The sequence below is a fragment of the Meles meles genome, chromosome 8 (assembly GCF_922984935.1).
Source record: "Meles meles chromosome 8, mMelMel3.1 paternal haplotype, whole genome shotgun sequence".
Classification (NCBI taxonomy): domain Eukaryota; kingdom Metazoa; phylum Chordata; class Mammalia; order Carnivora; family Mustelidae; genus Meles; species Meles meles.
Genome location: NC_060073.1, coordinates 81,918,145 through 81,940,238, shown reverse-complemented (window position 1 = coordinate 81,940,238; position 22,094 = coordinate 81,918,145). Strand labels below are relative to the sequence as shown.

Here is a 22,094-nt window from a genome sequence, read left to right as displayed (position 1 = left end):
TCTTTGTCAGTTATTTGTGTGGCAAATGAGTTCACCCAGGTTTAATGAAAATAAATTGTTTAATGAAAATAAATTGATAATATTAATGCAGTCAAATGTGTCAATATTTTTGTGGATAGCAATGTTTTAAATATTGTTAGATAAATCTTTCCATTCCTACAAAGATATAAAAACATTTTCCTATATATTTTTCTATAAGAGTTACCACTGATTGGGAAAAAGTGAAACTGTAGAATCATGTAGAGGGTTTGGTACATCATTCTTTCCTTATTCTATTGGCCAGAACTCAAGCACATGACCCTGACTAAGGGTTTCTAGAAAATAAGGTCTAATTACATAGCCAGGAAGAAAGGGAAATGTGTGTTTTGAACATTTAGCCAATCTACTTTTCTGAAGAACATTAGAATTCTTACCACACATTGAATGCACTCACCATTTCCCCAAGGGTGACAAACCAAATCCCATCTCATCTCTGCATCTACCTGAGTCCAAGATTTCCAGATCTCCATCAGGTCCAGATATGGACTATCCTGATTCTGTAACAATGTACTTAAAAGATAAATTCTGTGTCCTTACATATGGTTGAACAAGAATTGATTATCCACAGGAAATATTCCATTCAGAAAAGAGGAGAATGACAGAACCAAACTAGTCACCACTTCATCACAAATACACATTTTCTTATAAAATCATTCATTTTAAACTCCTCTCCCTTGGATGTGGGGTGAAGTGAGGGAGTACTTAATTAGATTCTGATACCACTCTTTGGAAGAAATTGTCTTGTTTACCCTCCAGGGTATCTTAGCTCTACTCTGACATTTTCCTTTTTGTTTTATTCCATGGCCATAATTGAAATGTGTATTGAGTAATATTCCCTCCTTGCAGGCTCAAATTTTGTAGCTCAAATTCCTGTTGGTCTACATTTGGAAACCCAAAATGTCTTAAGGCTCAAATAATCATTGTTTTGTTGTTGCTTTAAATTCAGACACCTTGTATCTTTGGCAATGCAATTAACTCAATATCTAATTGGCTTCTGACCTATTTGCTACCAATCAATTCCATGTACTTGTAAGTTCATTCAAAGTTATTCCCTAGAAATAATTAAGTCCCCATGCCTTTTTTTCTTAATATACTGGAATCTACCTTGAAGACATCACGTTTGGTTGGAAAGACCAAAACCCTTAGCTTTGCCATGGGATTGGTTTTTAATGATCCCCTGGTATCCTCTACTTTTTATTTTTATTTCCTACTGTCCAGGATCTATTAAAAAATGAGACTTTCTAATCTAATTTCTAATTAATTATGTATTGCCACAGCAATGCTGCATAACAAAACACCCCCAAACTTAGCAGCTTAAATCAATAACTATTATTTATAACAAAACAAAATTAGTTGTGTGGTTCTGTTGATTTGGCTCAGACTGAGCTTATAATAGTTGAATTAGCTCATAAATACGTCAGCTCTAAGGTTCATTGGAAGGTGGTTGGCCTGGAATGTCCTATGCCTAGACAATGTGGCCCTCCTCTATGTGCTCTCTCATTGTCCTGTAGGCTAACTTAAATGGTTCTCATGGCAAGGGCAAGGGAACAAGGGAAAGAGCAAAAGCACACAAATCCTTGTAAAACTACATTCTAATAACCAAAGCAAGTCATAAGGCAACATAGATTCAAAGTATTCGTTAACAGACTCCGTCTTATAATGATAATGTCTGCAAAATCACATGGCAAAAGATGTGCATATAGAGAGTAATTGAGAAGTAAAGCCATTTTTTAAAAGATTTTATTTATTTATCTGACACAGAGAGAGAGATCATAAGTAGGCAGAGAGGCAGGCAGAGAGAGAGGGGGAAGCAGGTTCCCCACCGAGGAGAGAACCCAATTGGGGCTTGATCCCAGGACCCTGAGATCATGACCTGAGCTGAAGGCAGAGGCTTTAACCCACTGAGCCACCCAGGCGCCCCAGAGAAGTAAGGCCATTTTTGCAATTAATCTTTTTTACTGGCCAGGGTCCTACATTTAGCAGTCTTTCTAGTCTCATTAATTCTGCTGAATTAATCCAGTGTTTTCCTGACTTCATCTCTTTTTTTTTCTAATACTTTGATGAATAAAGCTAGTAACAATCCACACACACTTTTAATATTCTATTTTCTCACTCCTTCACTAGCCTATGTAAGCATTTGGATGACCTTTCTAAGTTATGAAAGATAAAAGTTTTACCAGATTGTTTTGCCACTACATAATGGGGTTTTCATTTTCTTATTCCCCCTATCAAGTCTTTATCTTTTTCATACTGACTGTTCCAAATATGTTATGTCTTGTTACAACAGTTATCCATTCTTATGCTAATTTCTATTTTAGTAAAGTAATGATAGTAGGTATAAGAAATATTCAGATACTAGCAGCTTAGCAAGATAAACATTTATATATCATTCATACAGAATCCGAAGAGAGTTATTGATTGGCACTGGTGAGGTAGTAGCTTGACACTTTCCTCTACAGAATTATTTAAAGACCTAGTCTCTGCTATCTTCAGCCTTTGACTTCGAAAATGTACTGGGCATTAATACCCACCCAGGCAAAAGAGAAAGATAGAATAGACACCAGTGCATTTATACTGTAGTTCTAACTTTTTGAGCTGAATGATCAATATAGTTATTATTTATGGCAAATAATAAAACATGTAAGACTACCTTGTCCTCTGATATCAGACATAGCCACAGGTCGTATGATTTGATATGCAGAGTGAGCTGTACCATTACTGCTTTTTGGAACTTGTTGAATCAATCTTTGAGGCTAAACATAGGATGTTACATGTCTATAAAAAGGTATATTTTATTTATGATAAAAGTTTAAAAATTAGCTTTGACATATTTTTGTTAAATCGTGTAATCCAAATACTTTAGTGTTTTCTAAATTTTTAAAGAAATTTAAATTTTAGCAGAATAAATCTTTTTTTTATAAGATTTTATTTATTTATTTGACAGACAGAGATCACAAGTAGACAGGGAAGCAGGCAGAGAGAGAGGAAGGGAAGCAGGCTCCCTGCTGAGCAGAGAGCCAGATGTGGGGCTCGATCCCAGGACCCTGAGATCATGACCTGAGCTGAAGGCAGAGGCTTTAACCCACTGAGCCACCCAGGAGCCCCAAGCAGAATAAATCTTGTGTGGAATTTGCATTGATCAAAAAGAGCATGTAATTAAAAAGTAGTGAGTAAAGAGGTAAAATGTCCTAAAGTTCTTTGACTTTAGGGAGGATAGATAAGATATTAACTCTAGACTTTAAGAATGCATGATAAAATTAATAGGGTAATTATTAAAAAAGTATAATTTTCCAAATAAATGTAGCATATTGCAAAGGGTGGGAAGCTTAGCCCTTCCCCATATCCATTTCTTTTTTCTCTTGGTCACATGTTCACCCACTCTTTGCAACGTATTTTTCTGAATGATTTACAACAACATAGCTCACTTAATGTTCAAAATAATATTGAGAATCATTATTTCATAAACATCTATTAAATACTATGTGCCTAGCACTCTACGAGACATGGTGAACATACTGATGAACAAAGGAAATAATGCTGCTACTTCAAGTTATTTGCATTCTGAAGGAAAAAATAAATATGTCCATTTTATAGATGGAAAATTAGATTCATTAACTTAGATAACCTTCCTAAGATTGCAAAACATCTTTGTGTTTCAAATGTATTTAACCTAAATTGCATTCCCCAAATTCCATGTTCTTAAACATGGGAAACTTAAAAACCTGGGAGGGTTGGGGGTTGGGGAGAAAACATAAACACTGAAATTATAAAGGGAATACAAACATCACCATCATATTATTGCAAATTGTTTTTGCCTGCTTGCTCTGCCCAAAGTAATTTAAATAATTAATGTTCACAACTACTCTCTGAAATAGGTCATATTATTTCCCCCATGTTGTACATTTAAGGGAAAATAATAAGATGTTAAATAACATATGGTTGCAGAACATTTTATTCCCAGGAAGTCTAGCTAGAGAACCCACACTTAACTACTACTACAATAGCAACCACTCATGATTAAGGAATTTTTAATAAATTTAAGCAATTATTTAAGCAACTTACTGCTAAAACATTGAAATTAGGGATGGAATACTTGATTTTCTAAGAAAACATGAACTGGCAAGATTGGCACAAGCAGAACGCAACACAATTAAGGAAAACTGGAAGGAACTAAAAATATTATTGAAAAACTAACTTCACTAATGATGGCAGACCCAAGTGACTTTTTTTTTTTTTTTTGAAAATTCTATCAGTGTCCTAAGGAACATATCATTTCCCTACTACTTAAGCTATCAGAAAGAGGATACTATTCTGGCATGTTCACTAAGATATCATCCTTCATTATGATACCAAATCTGTCAAAACTAAAACCAAATCTGTCAAAACCTTGTAAATGGGTGCCTGAATGGCTCAGTAGCTTAAGCCTCTGTCTTCAGCTCAGGTCCTGATCTGAGTATGCTCAGCAAGGAGCCTGCTTCTCCCTCTCTCTGCCTGTCTCTCTGCCTACTTGTGACCTCTCTCTCTCTGTCAAATAAATAAAATCTTAAAAAAAAAAAAAACCCTGTCTTGTAAGCAAACAAACAACTCACTCACCAACAAGAAGTAAGCACACATACAAACCAGTAAACCTAATAAGCAGAAAATAATCTCATCTTTGAATGTAGATGCAAAAATCCTAACTTAAAAAGATCACAAATTAATTCTCATAAATATATATTTTTTTAATTTTTATTTATTTGACTGAAGAAGGAGAGAGGTCACAAGGAGGCAGAGAGGCAGGCAGAGAGAGGGGGGAAGCAGGCTCCCTGCCAAGCAGAGAGCCCGATGCGGGGCTCAATCCCAGGACCCTGAGATCATGACCTGAGCTGAAGGCAGAGGCTTAACCCACTGAGCCACCCAGGTGCCCCAATTCTCATACATATTTAAAATATGTAATAAATATGAATAAAATATGAAATAAAGAATGATATGCTATGACAATGTTAGGTTATTCCAAACTGCAAGTTTCAATCCTCTTGGATGTTGGGTATATGTATCTACCTAAATTAATAAGGAAAACTGTCAACTCTAATCCAGAAATTTCAATTCTATGCCTTATTCCTAAGGAACAAATCAAAAAGGGGTTCAAAATACACAGGTGTTTATCATAGCATTGTTTATAATAGTAAACACTGCTATGCCTTCTATAAGAAAAATTAGTGTAAAAAATGTTAGACTCAGCAATTATAATCTATGGTAGAATGTTATAAGAGCTGTGTGTTTAAAAAAAGGGAAAAAGGACTTATATTTTTTTAAAAATCCCTGTAGACTACACAAATAAGGAAAGACTTTGCTAAAGAGGAGGCATTTAAGATGAGTCTCAAAGGATTAGTAGGATTTTAACAGATATAATTGGAAACACACAGAGATATGTTTCTGGGTCAGGAGATATGGAAGGAAGTAGTGAGAAATCAAACTGAAAAAGTAGACTGGGTCCAAGCTGTAAAGTGCATTAAATATAGATAGTAATAAATAAATTAATGGGACAGAACTGAGAAGCCTGAAACAAATTCAAGTATGTGAAATCAATTATGTGACAAAGACAAGATATCAGATATTATAGAGAAAAGGTTTTTACTTTAATGGTACTAAAATAATTAGTTATATTCTCTAACACCAAAAACATGAATATCATCCAGGTGGATTAAAGATCAAACTATTCAAAAGGAAAAGAAAAAAAACACAATATAGCCAGAAATAATGCAGACAATAAGGACATAAGCAGGTTTATAGGTACTTTTTTTAAACAAACAAAAATAGAGATTGTGAAGGAAACTATAGATGTTTGTTTCTCCCAAAAATGTTCATAAAAGTGTATCAGAGATGTCATCATAGACTAACAATACACTGAGGGAGAATTTTTCTGAGAAACAAAGTCTTAGTGGCTCTAATACACAAAGAACTTTAAGAAATAAATTTTAAAAATACAAATAGGCAAATAGAAAAATGAAAGAAAAAAAATAGGAAAATCACATAAGCAAACAATTCACAGAAAAGCAGATGCAAATAGCCAAAAAAGTCTAAAAAAATTTCAATCTTCTTTGAGTTCAGAGAAATATTAAAGTAGCAACAAAATGTCATTTTTTACTTTTTGATACTGACAAAAATTAAACAGATTGATCACATAAAATGGCTGCAAGGATATGGAGAAACAATCTCATATATTACTGATAGATATGGAAACTGCTACTATATTATTGAGAAACAATCTGGCAGTACTTATTAAAATGAAAAATGTTCATGCCCTTTGATCCATCAATTCTACTTTTGTGAATGTTTGCTGCAGCAAATAAAAGCAATAGTATGTGATATATGTGCAAGGTTGTTTATAGCAATATTGTTTTTCAGTGGCAAAAAAAAGGAAAGGAAAAAAAAAAAACTGGGACTACAATTAATGCCTAACTATAGAGGATAGCTCATTAAAGTCTGATACATATATATAAGGAATAATATGCAGCTATTAACTAGAATAAGTCAGGAGTTGATCTTGAATTTGATTTTTTTAGTTATAAAATATCAAGTACACAACTTATTTTTTTAAGCAAAACCAAAAATAACTAATCATATGTGTTACATATATGCATCATAAAGACAAGGTGGGAGATTGCATGCAAGCTGTATTTGTTGTTGCAAAAAGAAGATATTTGTGGAGGTGGGTGTAAAAGAGTTCTTAGTTCATTTAGTTCATGAGTCTTGTTTAATATCTTTGAATAATCATTCATTACTTTTGTAATTTCATCAAATTACTTTACCATTCAATTAAATTTTTTTAAATAAAGTATGAGTATTAAAATATATAAATATTGTCTCTGAACTGCTTTACTGAAATATGAAAGAAGAGGAAAGTATCTTCTTTGAGTGTAACCACTTCCCAGACAATACACATGGAAAGTGAAGTACATCAACCAACACATGGTCCTTAATTGTGATTACACTTTATTGCACTCAGCCTATTAAGTGCTTAAGTTACCAGATAATAGAATCTATGTTCCTAATAGTGGAAAGTATATTAATGGCATTTTTTCTCCTTATTGTAGCCCAGTTCCAACAATCACATGGATGAAGGTTAATGGTTATATTCCTAGTAAGGCACGTCTGTGGAAATCTCAGGCAGTCCTGGAAATACCCAACGTGCAGCTGGATGATGCAGGCCTATATGAGTGCAGAGCTGAAAACTCACGAGGAAAAAATTCCTTTCGTGGACAGTTACAAGTATACAGTAAGTGATCTCAGCAAAGCATGTTGCTCTCATCCCAAGAGTCAAACTGAAAATGCAAATTAATTTGAACTGAATATTCTTTGTTAGGTAGTACAAAAAAAACCCAAGTAATAATTTATAATCATACTTCTTTTGCATGGCAAATATCATGTAAAATTACTCTTTACACAGAAATACTTTTAATTAAAAATGAGTGGGGAATTATCAGGTTCTTTGTATACAAAGTTGATATTCTTAAAAATAAGATATTTTCCTGGCACCAAAGCCATTCTTTGATAACTTAAAAATCTTATAACCTTCGTTAATTTATTCTTGCCCTTGGCCTGAGTCAGGAGTTACAATTTATTGCCCATGAACCAAATCCTGCTCAACAATCACTTTTTTGTAAATAAAATTTTATTGGAATGCAGCCACACCCATTTGTTTACATATTGTCCACGTCAGCTTTTGGACTTTTGTGGCAGAATAAAGTAGTTGAGACAGAATTAAGTAGATGATTTGCAAAGCCTAGAATATTTGCTATCTGGTCCTTTACAAAAAAAATCTTTGCTGACCCCTGGCTTGAATTAATACTTCTAAAAGATAAATAGCCTCTAAAGCCTACAACCACTTGTGTTGTCCAAAATGCCAAACAGCCAACCAGGTTGTGTGCAAGAACTGGGAGAATCTACTTCAAAAATATCTACAATCTCATCTTTACTTCAAAGGGTCATAAATTGTATCTACTTTTCATATTTGCTTTTATAGTATGTATTATGCATAATGAGCAAGTGATAGTATTCTTATTTCCTAAATGAAGACAGTAAAAAAAAAAAAAAGAGGACTACTATAATGCAGAACATCGTTATAAGAAAATTCAGATGCTTTCAAGATGAAATTATCCAACTTACATATTTGGCTGAATCCACCAAGCAACTACAACTGTCATTGCATCTCAAGATCAGTTCTCCTAAAAGCCTAATATCCTTCAAAAGAACTTTTAAAGAATAGCTTAAAATATTAATATCTGAATTCAATGTGACTTTTCTTCCCTTATCTCTAATATCTCCTTTAGGATTTCAGCAGTCCAACCTTATTGAATCTACCATGCACATTTCATAAATTCATTTCTTCAATTAATGTTTATTTTTTTAAAGATTTTATTTATTTATTTGACAGACAGAGTTCACAAGTAAGCAGAAAGGCAGGCAGAGAGAGGGAGAAGCAGGCCCAATGTGGGGCACGCTCCCAGGACCCTGGGACCATGACCTGAGCCGAAGGCAGAGGTTTAACCCACTTAGCCACCCAGGCACCCCTCAATTAATGTTTATTAAGTGTATATTATTGTTCTACATACTATCAGCAGAGCTTTCAAGGAACTTGTGGTTCATTGGATTAGATGAAAAACAAACCCCACATTAGAGCAGAGCATACTGTCTGCTGTGATAAAGGCAAGTGCAAAGGAGCAGAGTCTACCGCATTCTAATGGGCTGATTCAGGGAAAGCTTTCCAAAGGATTGAAGCTGTTCTTTAAAAGCTAAAGAGGGAAAAGCATCTTGGAAAAGAAACAGTCATTTAGAAGTTTGCAAGATTGAAACACTAGCACTGGTTTGTTTATTTTTAGGCCATGGGTATTATAGTTTGATGAAATTCACAAAGCAAACTGTTCATGATTTCTTATTACATAATTAAGTAAATTATGAAAAAAATGTTGCTTCTACACCCCACTGAACAATAATTAACATACAGATCACATCAGTTTGATTTGATTTGAATCATATCAGTAACATTCATATAATATCAGTTTATCCTCAAAAGTCTGAAGTGATACTAGTTTATCTCTACAGATAAAAATCTGATACTGAAAGGTGTTCAACCAGAATATTACCACTCAGAATACAAAAAATGCAAGGAGTGGGGTGCCTGGCTGACTCAGTGGGTTAAGCCTCTGCCTTCGGCTCAGGTCATGATCTCAGGGTCCTGGAATCGAGTTCCGCATCAGGCTCTCTGCTCAGCCGGGAGCCTGCTTCCCCCTTTCTCTCTGCCTGCTGCTCTGCCTATTTGTGATCTCTCTCTGTCAAATTAATAAATAAAATCTTTAAAAAAATATGCAAGGAGTGCCTGTTAGTCTGGGAAGTTCCAAATCTTTCTGTGTGGTGAAAAATGGCCCACACCTAAATTATAATGTGATTCACAGTTTGAGCAGAAGTTTCTATATGGACCTACTCTACTTGTACCCCTCACCACTCCAGCTACTTTATTCATAGCAGCAATGATTATTTCCAGAAAAATGGGAAAAAATGATTTCACTCAATATTACTGGTTTACTTTAAGAGAGTATGCTACTTAGAAACAAGGTATGGCTCTCCTTGTCACACACAATTTGATGTACACTGTAGGCCAATCAGTAAGGACAAACCTGCCCAAAGCATGCATCATTTTGGATAGAAAATAATCAAGATTGTAGACAAAAAAGAAACCAGCCCAGCTTGCTACTCCGGTACATATTTCTGACAGTTTGGGAAGGTATCTGGAAGAATCTGGCCTTTCACTGTAGCCCATATTTAGGGTGGTTTTCTACTCTGCTCCTGTTTTGCTTGGATAGTCCCAGTTAATGTCGGTACTACTGGGACAGTTACAACAAGCTCTCTTTCAGTTTGAGAAGTATCTTGATTATTACATATTCACCCAATTTGTACTTTTAAACCTATTGCCTTGGGCATAACAGCCTTTCTCTCACCCATCAAACTCTATAGAAGAATCTTGACTAGCATTTCCACTTGACTGGCAGTTGATACAGAGTAGCATGATACATGAATATTCCACTGTATCCTGGTTTGTATTTAGAATGTTCTCCTTTCAGGGGAACGGATTTCTGTTGGGAGCTCTAACACCTGATATTCACCTATTGGAATAAAACTAGAGCCTGACACTCTTTACCCAAATGGTCAATATTCACAGAGTACTAAAAACATAGGGTTTTTCCTGTGGCTCGCTTTCTTTTGGAAAGTGTAATTACGGGAATATTTTACATGGTCAGTTAGAGGTTATTCAATGGATGAATCAAGCTTCCAAGGCAACCTTTCAATCTTTCTAGTCTCATTTTTTTTGGTCAAATCATTACAAAATAAGTGGTAATATAGGTAGTGGGAATAAATTTAAACCATATATTTTATTATTTATAATTCAGAATTTATATTATAAACATAATGCAACAAATGGCACAGCATAAAGAAGTCCATGGTAGTAAAATAATAAAAATTAAGATGAATTATGTGTCTTATTAAGCCAATATATTTGAATAACAATACTCATGAAGGGGCGCCTGGGTGGCTCAGTGGGTTAGAGCCTCTGCCTTCGGCTCAGGTCATGGTCTCAGGGTCCTGGGATGGAGCCCCATGTCGGGCACTCTGCTCAGCAGGGAGCCCGCTTCCCCCTCTCTCTCTGTCTGCCTCTCTGCCTACTTATGATCTCTGTCTGTCAAATAAATAAATAAAATTGGAAACAATACTCATGAAAAGGAAAAAAAAATAAACTAGCAAAAAACAAAGTTTTAGGGGCACCTGGATGACTTAGTTGGTTAAACCTCAGACTCTTGGTTTCAGCTCAGGTCATGATCTCAGGTTCTAGAGATGGAACCACAAGGAACATGGAGCTCCACACTCAGCGGGGAGTCTGCTTCTTTCTTCTCTCTCCCTCCTCCTTTGCCCCTCACCCCAGCTTGCATGTGCATGTATGTGCACTCTCTCTCTCTTTCTCTCTTTCTATGTGCACTCTTTCTCTCTTTCTCTCTCTCAAATAAATCTTTTAAAAACCATAAAATTTTAGTAATAATTGAAACTTAGAAAAACTGCATATTTATTCTGTTAAATAGTCTTTTGTTTAAAATATATTATAGTCCAGGGTGCCTGGGTGGCTCAGTGGGTTAAGGCCTCTGACTTCAGCTCGGGTCATGATCTCAGAGTCCTGGGATCAAGCCCCACATCGAGCTCTCTGCTGGGTGGGGAGCCTGTTTTCCACCCCCATCTCCCTGCCTCTCTGACTGCTTGTGATCTCTGCCAAATAAATAAAATCTTAAAAAATAATAAAATAAAATAAAATATATTATACTTCTATTTTATTTTTTTAAGGTTTTATTTATTTGTTTACCTGAGAGAGAGTGAGAGTGAGAGAGCACAAAGCCAGGGGAGCAGCAGAGGGAGAGGCAGAAGGAGAAGCAGGCCCTCCCTTGAACAAGGAGCCAGATGCAGGGCTGGATCCCAGGAATCCTGGATGACGACCTAAGCTGAAGGCAGACAATTAACCACTTGAGCCACCAGGCACCCCTCTATGGTAGTTTTATAGGTGAAATAATTTCTTTGATTATTTCTGTCCCTTCTAGTTTCTGATGATTAATCAAATACTTCTTTTTAACTAGTCACACAAAAATTTTAGTCTTTATATTTCCAATGTAAATTGAACATTCCTTGTTAAAGTTCTCAATTAAAATGAAAAGAATGAGAAAACAAAGAAAGAAGTAAGGAGGGAAAAAGGAAAGAAGGAAGGAAGAAAGGAAGCTCAAACAATTTTAAACAATTTTATATGTAAAGAGCTCTCAAAAGGAGGTACTTTGTATACAGAAAAATATTATATAAAGATGCATGATCTATGAGTTTAAATATATACCATGTTCTCCATCAACTAGTAATTTGTCACCCTGTAGGTAAGGACACTGTAACTATGATCACTGAAATGATTGTATTGACTATTTAGACTAGAAATATATCAGTATTAATATATATCTGTAACCAAGACGTTTAAGAGAAAATTACATTGCATTGTACTAAATATCCAATAAGGAACACAGTTTTATTTTTATTGCAGTGTAGTGTTGTAGATTTCCTTATTTTGTAAAATCTCTGAAGAGTGCCCTCATGAATTTTAATGCCTGCCAATGTCTGCAATTTGATTATAAGTTTTTCCAAGACAAAGACTATTTTTGTTTGGTTTGTTATTTTTCCTATTTTTTCCATCATTAAGCATTATGCCCAGCACACAGTGGATAATTTTTATAACTCTATGCTATTATAAGGATTAATGCTTAGATATACACACCATTCTTCAAGGTACACTGTGAAGAACAGTTGCCAGTCAGGTAACTAACAGCACATGCATAGATGTGGGGCCCAGTGAACCTGTGGCTCCCTGCAGGGAGCCTGAGGTCTCCAGCCCGGGCAGGCGCTACCCTGCTGGGCCATCTGGTGTCTATGGAGCACTGAGGAGGTTGGGCCACGGGTGCAGTGGGAGGCAAACAGACCTGCTTGCCCTGTGCATGAATGCGAATGCCGAGGCCATGGCACTGAGGGACCCCTTAGAGGATGAGAGCCTCACACTGACGCCTTCAGCCTCTGACCCAGCATGTGATGCTGTAGTTGGATATTTGGAGAACATTATCATGGATGACAGACGAGTTCCAATTGTTTCAGATTTCACAATCTAATACTACCAGGAGTTTGAAGACAGGAAAGAATAAAATCACCTATATGCGTATTTTTAATGAATCTATCTCTTTGGTAGGAAAGTATTTTGAAGAACAGCTATTGGAGCAGATTCTTAGATTTAACATGGCAGCTTTCACAAGTTTTCAGCACCATAAAGATGAAGTGGCTGATGTACATTGCATGCTGCTCACATTTACAGATTTTCTAGCTTTTAAACAAAGTTTCAGGACTACAGGGCATTTTTTTTTTAATAAACATATAATGTATTATTAACCCCAGGGGTACAGGTCTGTGAATCACCAGGTTTACACACTTCACAGCACTCAACATATCACATACCTTCCCCAATGTCCATAACCCCACCATCCTCTCCCTATACCCCTCCCCCCCCGCCACCCTCAGTTTGTTTTGTGACATTAAGAGTCTCTTATGGTTTGTCTCCTTCCCGATCCCATCCTGTTTCATTTATTCTTTCTCTAATCCCCAAACGCCCCATGTTGCATCTCCACTTCTTCATATCAGGGAGATCATATGATAGTTGTCTTTCTCTGACTGACTTATTTTGCTAAGCATAATACCTTCTAGTTCCATCCATATCATCACAAATGGCAAGATTTCATTTCTTTTGATGGTTGCATAGTATTCCATTGTGTATATATACCACTTCTTCTTTATCCATTCATCTGTTGATGGACATCTAGGTTCTTTCCATAGTTTGGCTATTGTGGACATTGCTGCTATAAACATTCAGGGGCACGTGCCCCTTCGGATCACTACGTTTTTATCTTTAGGGTAAATACCCAGTAGTGCAATTGCTGGGTCATAAGGGTAGCTCTATTTTCAACTTTTTGAGGAACTTCCATGATGTTTTCCAGAGTGGTTGCACCAGCTTGCATTCCTACCAACAGCGTAGGAGGGTTCCCCTTTCTCCACATCCTCGCCAGCATCTGTCATTTCCTGACTTGTCAATTTTAGCCATTCTGATTGATGTGAGGTGATATCTCATTGTGGTTTTGATTTGCATTTCCCTGATGCTGAGTGATGTGGAGCACTTTTTCATGTGTCTGTTGGTCATCTGGATGTCTTCTTTGCAGAAATATCTGTTCATGTCCTCTGCCCATTTCTTGATTGAATTATTTGTTCTTTGGGTGTTGAGTTTGCTAAGCTCTTTATAGATTTTGGACACTAGCCCTTTATCTGATATGTCCTTTGCAAATATCTTCTCCCATTCTGTCAGTTGTCTTTTGGTTTTGTTAACTGTTTGCCTTCTGTGCAAAAGCTTTTGATCTTGATGTAGTCCCAATAGTTCATTTTTGCCCTTGGTTCCCTTGCCTTTGGCGATATTCCTAGAAAGAAGTTGCTGTGCCTGAGGTCAAAGAAGTTGCTGCCTGTGTTCTCCTCAAGGATTTTGATGGATTCCTTTCTCACATTGAGGTCCTTCATCCATTTGGAGTCTATTTTCATGTGTGGTGTAAGGAAATGGTCCAAATTCATTTTTCTGCATGTGGCTTTTTCCCCAATTTCCCCAACACCATTTGTTGAAGAGGCTGTCTTTTTTCCATTGGAAATTCTTTCCTGCTTGGTTGAAGATTAGTTTTCCATAGAGTTGAGGGTCTATTTCTGGGCTCTCTATTTTGTTTCATTGATCTATGTGTCTGTTTTTGTGCCAGTACCATACTGTCTTGATGATGACAGCTTTGTAATAGAGCTTGAAGTCCGGAATTGTGATGCCACCAACTTTGGCTTTCTTTTTCAATATTCCTTTGGCTATTCGAGGTCTTTTCTGGTTCCATATAAATTTTAGGATTATTTGTTCCATTTCTTTGAAAAAAAATGGACGGGATTTTGATAGGGATTGTATTAAATGTATAGATTGCTTTAGGTAGCATAGACATTTTCACAAAATTTTTCTTCCAATCCAGGAGCATGGAACATTTTTCCATTTCTTTATGCTTCCTCAATTTCTTTCAAGAGTACTTTATAGTTCTCTGAGTATAGATTCTTTGCCTCTTTGGTTAGGTTTATTCCTAGGTATCTTATAGTTTGGGGTGCAATTATAAATGGGATTGACTCCTTAATTTCTCTTTCTTCTGTATTCTTGTTGGTGTAAAGAAATACAACTGATTTCTGTGTGTTGATTTTATATCCTGACACCTTAGTAAATTTCTGTACAAGTTCTAGCAGTTTTGGAGTGGAGTCTTTTGGGTTTTCCACATATAGTATCATATCATCTGCAAAGAGTGATAGTTTGACTTCTTCTTTGCTGATTTGGATGCCTTTAATTTCTTTTTTGTTGTCTGATTGCTGAGGCTAGGACATCTAGTACTATGTTGAATAGCAGTGGTGATAATGGACATCCCTGCCGTGTTCCTGACCTTAGTGGAAAAGCTCAGTTTTTCTCCATTGAGAATGATATTTGCGGTGGGCTTTTCATAGACGGCTTTGATAATATTGAGGTATGTGCCCTCTATCCCTACACTTTGAAGAGTTTTGATCAGGAAGGGATGCTGTACTTTGTCAAATGCTTTTTCAGCATCTATTGAGAGTATCATATGGTTCTTGTTCTTTTTTTTAATTAATGTATTGTATCACATTGATTGATTTGCAGATGTTGAACCAAACTTGCAGCCCTGGCATAAATCCCACTTTGTCGTGGTGAATAATCCTTTTAATGTACTGTTGGATCTTACTGCCTAGTGTTTTGGTGAGAATTTTCACATCTGTGTTCATCAAGGGTATTGGTCTGTAATTCCCTTTTTTGATGGGATCCTTGTCTTCTTTTGGGATCAAGGCGAGGACTACAGGGCTTTAAAAAAAGAAAGGGGATTGGTTTTAAGCAACTGTTTGATGGTGGCTTTGTTGTGTAAATCATCTTCTATAACAGTTTCCCAGAAAGATTCACAACCCTAGGTCCCACCTGCAGTCAATGATATCTTTCTCAGTGTTGCCCAGTAGACGGGGAGAGGTTTTGGCTAATGTGAAAGAATTACAGACTGGAAAGACTGTCTTTATTCTGCAACTCTTTATTAATGTTAAGTATTGATGGGTCAAAAGACAATCACCTGACTCTCCCTGAGACTTGTTTCTCCTGAAGCACTTTCTTGTGTTCAGTAATCCTAGTCCTCCTTCTTGAGTAGATGCCTTTCTCAGAAGCCTCTTTTGAGTCAAGATCCTCTGGAACAACCCCAGGTCCAGCATTCTACCCAGGGCCCCTTTCCCAGTGTACAATGTTGGTATGTCAGCATTTGAAAGAACCCACCATCTCCAACGGTCTTTGGCCCAGCAGGCTCCGCATGTCCCACCTGGCTTTTTGTGCTCTCACAGCTGTCAGTTTCAGTCTTGCAGTCTCAAAGGTGTTTTTGAATATTTGGGAGATTTGTCAAGGGTGTTACTCAAGCCAGCTGCCCCTCTTGAGACTTCTGAAGCATTTTCTATCACAGCTAGTCTTGGATTTAGCAATCAACTGAGAGAGCTGTCCTTTACTTAAAGCTACACATGAAAATCAATTCCTAGTCTCACATTTGTAGTTCTTGAATTTCTGTATTCTGTTGGTCTTGAGGTAGTCACACTGTTTCTATAGTTCTCTTTTAAGAATTTCTGGAGGGCACCTGCATGGCCAGCATTCATTGAGCAGCCAATTTTTGGTTTGCGTTTAGGTTATTGTCTCAGGAGTGAGATCAACCCCCATTTTGGGCTCCACCCTGAACGTGGAGCCTGCTTAAGATTCTCTCTCTTCTCCTTCAGCTCCTCCTCACTCATGCTCTCTCAATAATTAAAAAAAAAAAAAGAAGAATTTTTGGAGAAAATATTTTTATAGATCAGGCAAACCTAACAGATATACTCTCAGAATTCCAGGATTACTCACCAAAGATCAGAGTATTATGTTCTCCGTGCTTTTTCACTGTTAGTACTATGAAAACAAAAATGCTTTCTATGTTGCTGTTTCTCTTTTACTGGGACACATGAATTTATGTGTATGCTGTACTAAAAGCATAGTCCAGGATAAAAGCTATTCCTTTCTCATAGTATGTTGTATTTCCAAAGGTTTGTTAAAACCCTTTCTGTATAAATCAGTTCATTAGGTTTTTTTGGGGGGATAGAGGCTCTACAGTTTCTTCATCCTGTCAGATGGTGTTCCACTGGTCTAGCTCAGCACTAGTAGGAGAGAACAAAGTTTTACTATTTGTCTGTCTGCTTTGATTTAGTACCATGTTTGATAGAACATTACCGACCAGGAAACATGGGTGTCACAAATCTAAAAAGAAGAAAAAAATGTAATAGTTCAATTCTTAATGTGTAATATATATGTGTGTGCATATATACACACATATATATAAATATATATTACAATATATACCATAATACATATAATACAATATATTGCATATATGCAATATATATGCATATATGTAATATATTATGTATTACACACATATATATATAAAAATAAGTCTCTGTATTGACTTTTCACTTGGCTCTTATAGTTCTAAAGGATGAGTTATAGGCTCTATGTGTTTCTGTACTGATGTGCATATTAAATACTTTTGTACCATGAAAAATAAATAAAGAAATGAAAGTTAGGGGCGATTAAGGGACTAATGAAGGGAACAAATAGTTGCCAGGAACTTGTTTTGGACACTATTGCAGCTACTAGGTACTTTACATGCACTAACTTACAATAACTCTTAGAAATTAGCATTCCTGCTTGACAGGTGGGGAAACCAAGGCCTAGAAAGGTTAAGGAGCTTATTACTCCATGTCCCAATAATAATAAGCTGTAAAACCAGATTCCAACTTAGAACTGGCAATAATATCAGCATTTGACCTCCAACTAAAGATACTACCTCTCAGGAAAATATTGAGGAGCTGAGCTAAGGTATGAGATAAGAATTGATGGAAAGTAGTTAATTCCTATTTACTCATCTTTTATTAATATTAGAGAAAAATAAAAATCCTCACCATTAGTTCTCATTCTCTGTTTTTCTTTTCTCTGAAGCTGTGTTTTTCTATATTAGGCATGATTTTAAAAGTATTTTAGCTACTGGGGCACCTGAGTGGCTCAGTTGTTTAAGTGTCTGACTTTGGCTCAGATCATTATCTCAGGTCTTGGGATTGAGTCCCATGTTGGGCTCCTCTAAAGTCAGCAGGGAATCTTCTTGTTCCTCTGCCTCTTCCCCTACTTGTTCTATCTCTCTCTCTCTCTCAAATAAATAAATAAAATCTTAAAAAAAATTTATCCACTAAAATACACTAAATATTTACCATAGAAGATAATACAAAATTGTATACTATGGATTGAAAGTTGCATACACGAAGAAAATGTTTTCAGTCCTATTTCTTTGGAGAATGTATCTCACCTTGAATTTTGTTGTTATGACATATATTCGCAGTTGATAGAAAATGAAGTTCATGTTAATGCATGAGCAATAGATTGAGGAAGTAAAGTAACCAATATTTATAACCAATTTATCATCATAGTGGCCCATTGAAATAGGAATTATCATCTACGGCTTACAGATGATACTCATTAAAGTAATACATTCATGATCACATATTAGAGCAAGGGCAGGGTAACATTGGATTTGAACCTACATTTACCCCCAACTGTATCATCTTTCCAATATACCATGTTACCCTTCACAGCTGAGAGTCCTAATATTAAAAATGATTTATGTGATTAAATATGTTGACTCTTCAACACTTAAAAGTACAGGAGTAATGAAGGAAACCAGTTACAATTAACTTTTATCAATAAGGGTTTTGAGATTTTCTAATGACAAGAGATATAAGCAAGAGTTTCTTTATGCACATCTGCTTAGTGTTTTTAAAAATGTAACCTGGAGACTGATCTGAAGCTCAAATGTATTACATAAATTGTTGTCAATATGCAATGCATCTGGTGAGAGTGTAATGGTGTTTAGGTGTTTAAAGTCCCATTCTTTTACCCCTTAAAAAAGGTGGCCTAACAAAAAATAGATCAAGAAGTTACTAGTGTTTTGATTATGTGTTTAATTCTAGGGGCAGTATAAAAGGCCATTTTTATTTGTAGAATTGCTGGTAGAGTGAATTTGAGTATTTTAATTGAATGTCTGTCTCCTCTACTAGATTTTGAGCTGACAGCAAACATACATGGTAACATATTGTTATCCTCAGTGTTAAGCATTGCACCAATAGTGGTGTCCAATAAATAGTTGATGAAAGGAAGCAGAATTATTTCTTTTCAGTTTCATTTATCAATTGTTGGTTCCTATGACAAATTCATTTTGGAATCAGGACTCTAAAATAGGCTAGTGTTATAGAGTAATCCAAATACGCTTGAAGAAATGTTGATTTAATTTCTATTTTTTTTATTTCCTAGATGATACAATATATTTTTATTTCAATAATTCTTTCTCTTTTAATTTTTCATTTTAGTAACTTTTTTAGTTCTCTTTTCAATTTCTTTTTAACTCCCATTATAGTACACAAAGAAACATGGCAATATAACTAACCTAAAATAAAAACATAAAAATATACATGTATAACTAACCAATATCCTATAATTAATTTTATATGTAGGTCAGTTATGTCTAAAATAAATGTATATATCATGTCAACTTTGTTCTTGATGATCTTGCTATCTAGATGGGGTGCCACATAAACAAGTAAAAACCCAATAGCTGTTTAAGTCAGCAACAGGATTAACAAGCTCTATGCTGATTATTTTCCAGGTGACTGAGAACTAAACATACCTAAAGAAGGTACAGATGACTCTCTTTTATAAGTTAATAAACCTTATGTAATTTAGACTAAACTTTGAATTATTACTAAAACTAAAAGAGACAAGAGAAGCAGAACATTCCACCTGGATTTAAAAATTTGACGAAGATACAGGGTGTGCTTGGGAGACAGCACATCTGTATACTTGGATTACAAGGGTCATGAGTAGTATGAAATAAACTGGCAAAGGAGAGTAGGAAAGTACACAGAAAGTCCTAATGAGAAAGTAGAGTTTAATATTGCTTTTGTATCTACCCATTCTTATCAGTATTTTTAGCATATTATGACAGATAATTATAAAAGAAATTATTTTAGAAACAAGCCACAAAAGTCAGTATTAATATTTGAAGCTTTCCTTGGTAAGATTTTTGCGTGACAGCTCCTAGACTTGAAGTTGAATCACAGAGTTGTTCAAAGGCCTACAAATTCTGACTATGCCAAAGTAAGGCTCTTTAAAGACCAGACTATATTGCCTAGAAGACAAATGAGCTACTGAAAACAAAATTCCCATTTAGAGACCAGTAGAAGGCAAAACACATTATGAATGCAATAAATGCTTCCAGTTCATTTTTTAATCTGCTGGAATGGATTGAAAGAATTGTATGCTTTCTGAAGTCAGAAATATCTGATTTTGAAAGTGGTTACTATCCCTTATTAACTGTTTGAACTTGGGTACATTTTTTTTAACCTCTCTGAACGAAGTTTCCTGATTCATAAATTTAAGTATGTTTGTTTTCAGGATCTATGTTACAGGGATTAATCAATAATATAGTTCAGTTCCTAAGACTAGAATTTAATAAATTAGAGTTCTTTTTCTCTTGCTCCTTCTCCTCCCTTCTAAACTGGTTAGTTTTGGACATCTGTTGCCTCCCCAGACCAACTATTATTCATGTGCGGTTTCCTTTAGTGCATTTTCTTTCCTTTCTTGTGCTATTATATTCTGTGACACTGACTTTAGATTTCCTCTACCAAATCTAAAGTCAGTGTCATTAGTATATGACTCCTTAAAAACTCCTTAGTATAAACTCCTTTAAAAAAAAAAAAGGTAAGATAGATGCTCCTATATCCCTAATACCTCTAAGACTAAGAAAGGACAAAAGTATGAGGTGAATGAATCAATGATCAAAGTCCTCACTGTCACAAAGTAGAATGTTATTGGTTTATGCAAAAAAAGTTGTTAAAGAGATAAAGTTTGTTCAGTTCCATATTTTTTCATAGTTATTGTTTTAGTTGTTTCAAAAAGAGTATTTGTGGACAAATAGTCACTTGGTTTTCAGTATTTTTATTTTAAAAATTAGTCAATAAAGATATTATTCTGTATCTTATAAATTTTTTTAAAATTACATTATTTCTTGATAATGTTTTGTTTGTAACTTTGAAAATATTTTTAAAAATTTTTGAAGAAAATTAGTAAATACAGAAATATTTTATGCCAAGTGAATTTGAATTTACAAATTATTTTTCCTATTCCATTCAGGTTCTTTTAAGAAAAAAATGAAAAAGCAAAGCAGTTATTCAGCAAATAGACATGTTGTATTATTTCAGTCTGTGCTAATGCTGCCCTAATACCTAGAAAAAATTGTCTCTAAGTACCTGATTTCCTACTGAGCAAGGTCTGATACCTTGGAGATACTGCAGGCACAGCAGTAAACTTGTAAAACATAAGATTCAGTGGATCTAGCTTACAAAAGTGTTTTTAATTGTCACAATATTGTCATTACTATATCTTTTCACATAGAGTTTGGTGTGAAATGCAGTATTGTGCTTCTTTCAAATACCTACAATTATGAGAACTAATAACTTTTTTAATGCAAGGAATACTTCCATATGAATTTGAATTTGATAATGTATTTGAAAAATGAAATCATCTTTCTTTAATGCTTAAATTCTTATAGCATATCCACACTGGGTGGAAAAACTGAATGACACTCAGCTGGACAGTGGGAGCCCTCTTCAATGGGAATGCAAGGCTACTGGAAAACCCCGACCCACATACCGTTGGCTGAAGAATGGAGTGCCCCTCTTGCCTCAGGTACTATTGGTAAAGGTTAGCCTTTTCTTGTGTAATTTAACAGGATTTCACACAGGACAATCTACCCTCTTTTCGTCTTATGGAAAGTCATTTCTTATTTGTGCCTTCTAATGTATTTGAAATGATAAATTTAACAGATGTAAAATATTTTTTTAATTATCTCATTATTTTTTAAGTAATACATTGTTTCTTTAAATTTATTCAATCCTATAAATTTATAGGAAAATATCAATTACTATCACAGATTCATTGCTATTTCTAACTGAATTTTAGATATCATCTACCTTGTTGCTGTCCCCCTACAAATGGTGGAGTTAAGGCCCAGAAGTAAAGTGACTTGCCCAAGGTCACATATTTAGTGAGAAATGAGACCATAATAGAATCCTAGCCTTCTGTATCCTGGACAAGTTTTTTCTGTGACATCCTACTTAGCAGGATTTAAAAGACTTAAATATCTTTTTAGTAAATCTACTGCATGTTTTTTTTAAATCAATTACTATTTAATTTTAAAATAATAGTAATAATTTTAACTAACTCCCTTATTGTG

At 35.2% G+C, this 22,094-nt stretch overlaps 1 protein-coding gene across 1 annotated transcript in view; it reads left to right on the top strand.

Annotated features, from left to right (window-relative positions):
* The window catches only part of CNTN5 (contactin 5), an 867,308-nt gene that overhangs the window by 547,674 nt on the left and 297,540 nt on the right, over positions 1-22,094 (top strand). The window contains exons 8-9 of the mRNA XM_046016150.1: positions 7,116-7,297; positions 21,411-21,547. Of these exons, the coding sequence (XP_045872106.1) occupies positions 7,116-7,297; positions 21,411-21,547 (319 nt within the window). The remainder of the gene's footprint in view (positions 1-7,115; positions 7,298-21,410; positions 21,548-22,094) is intronic.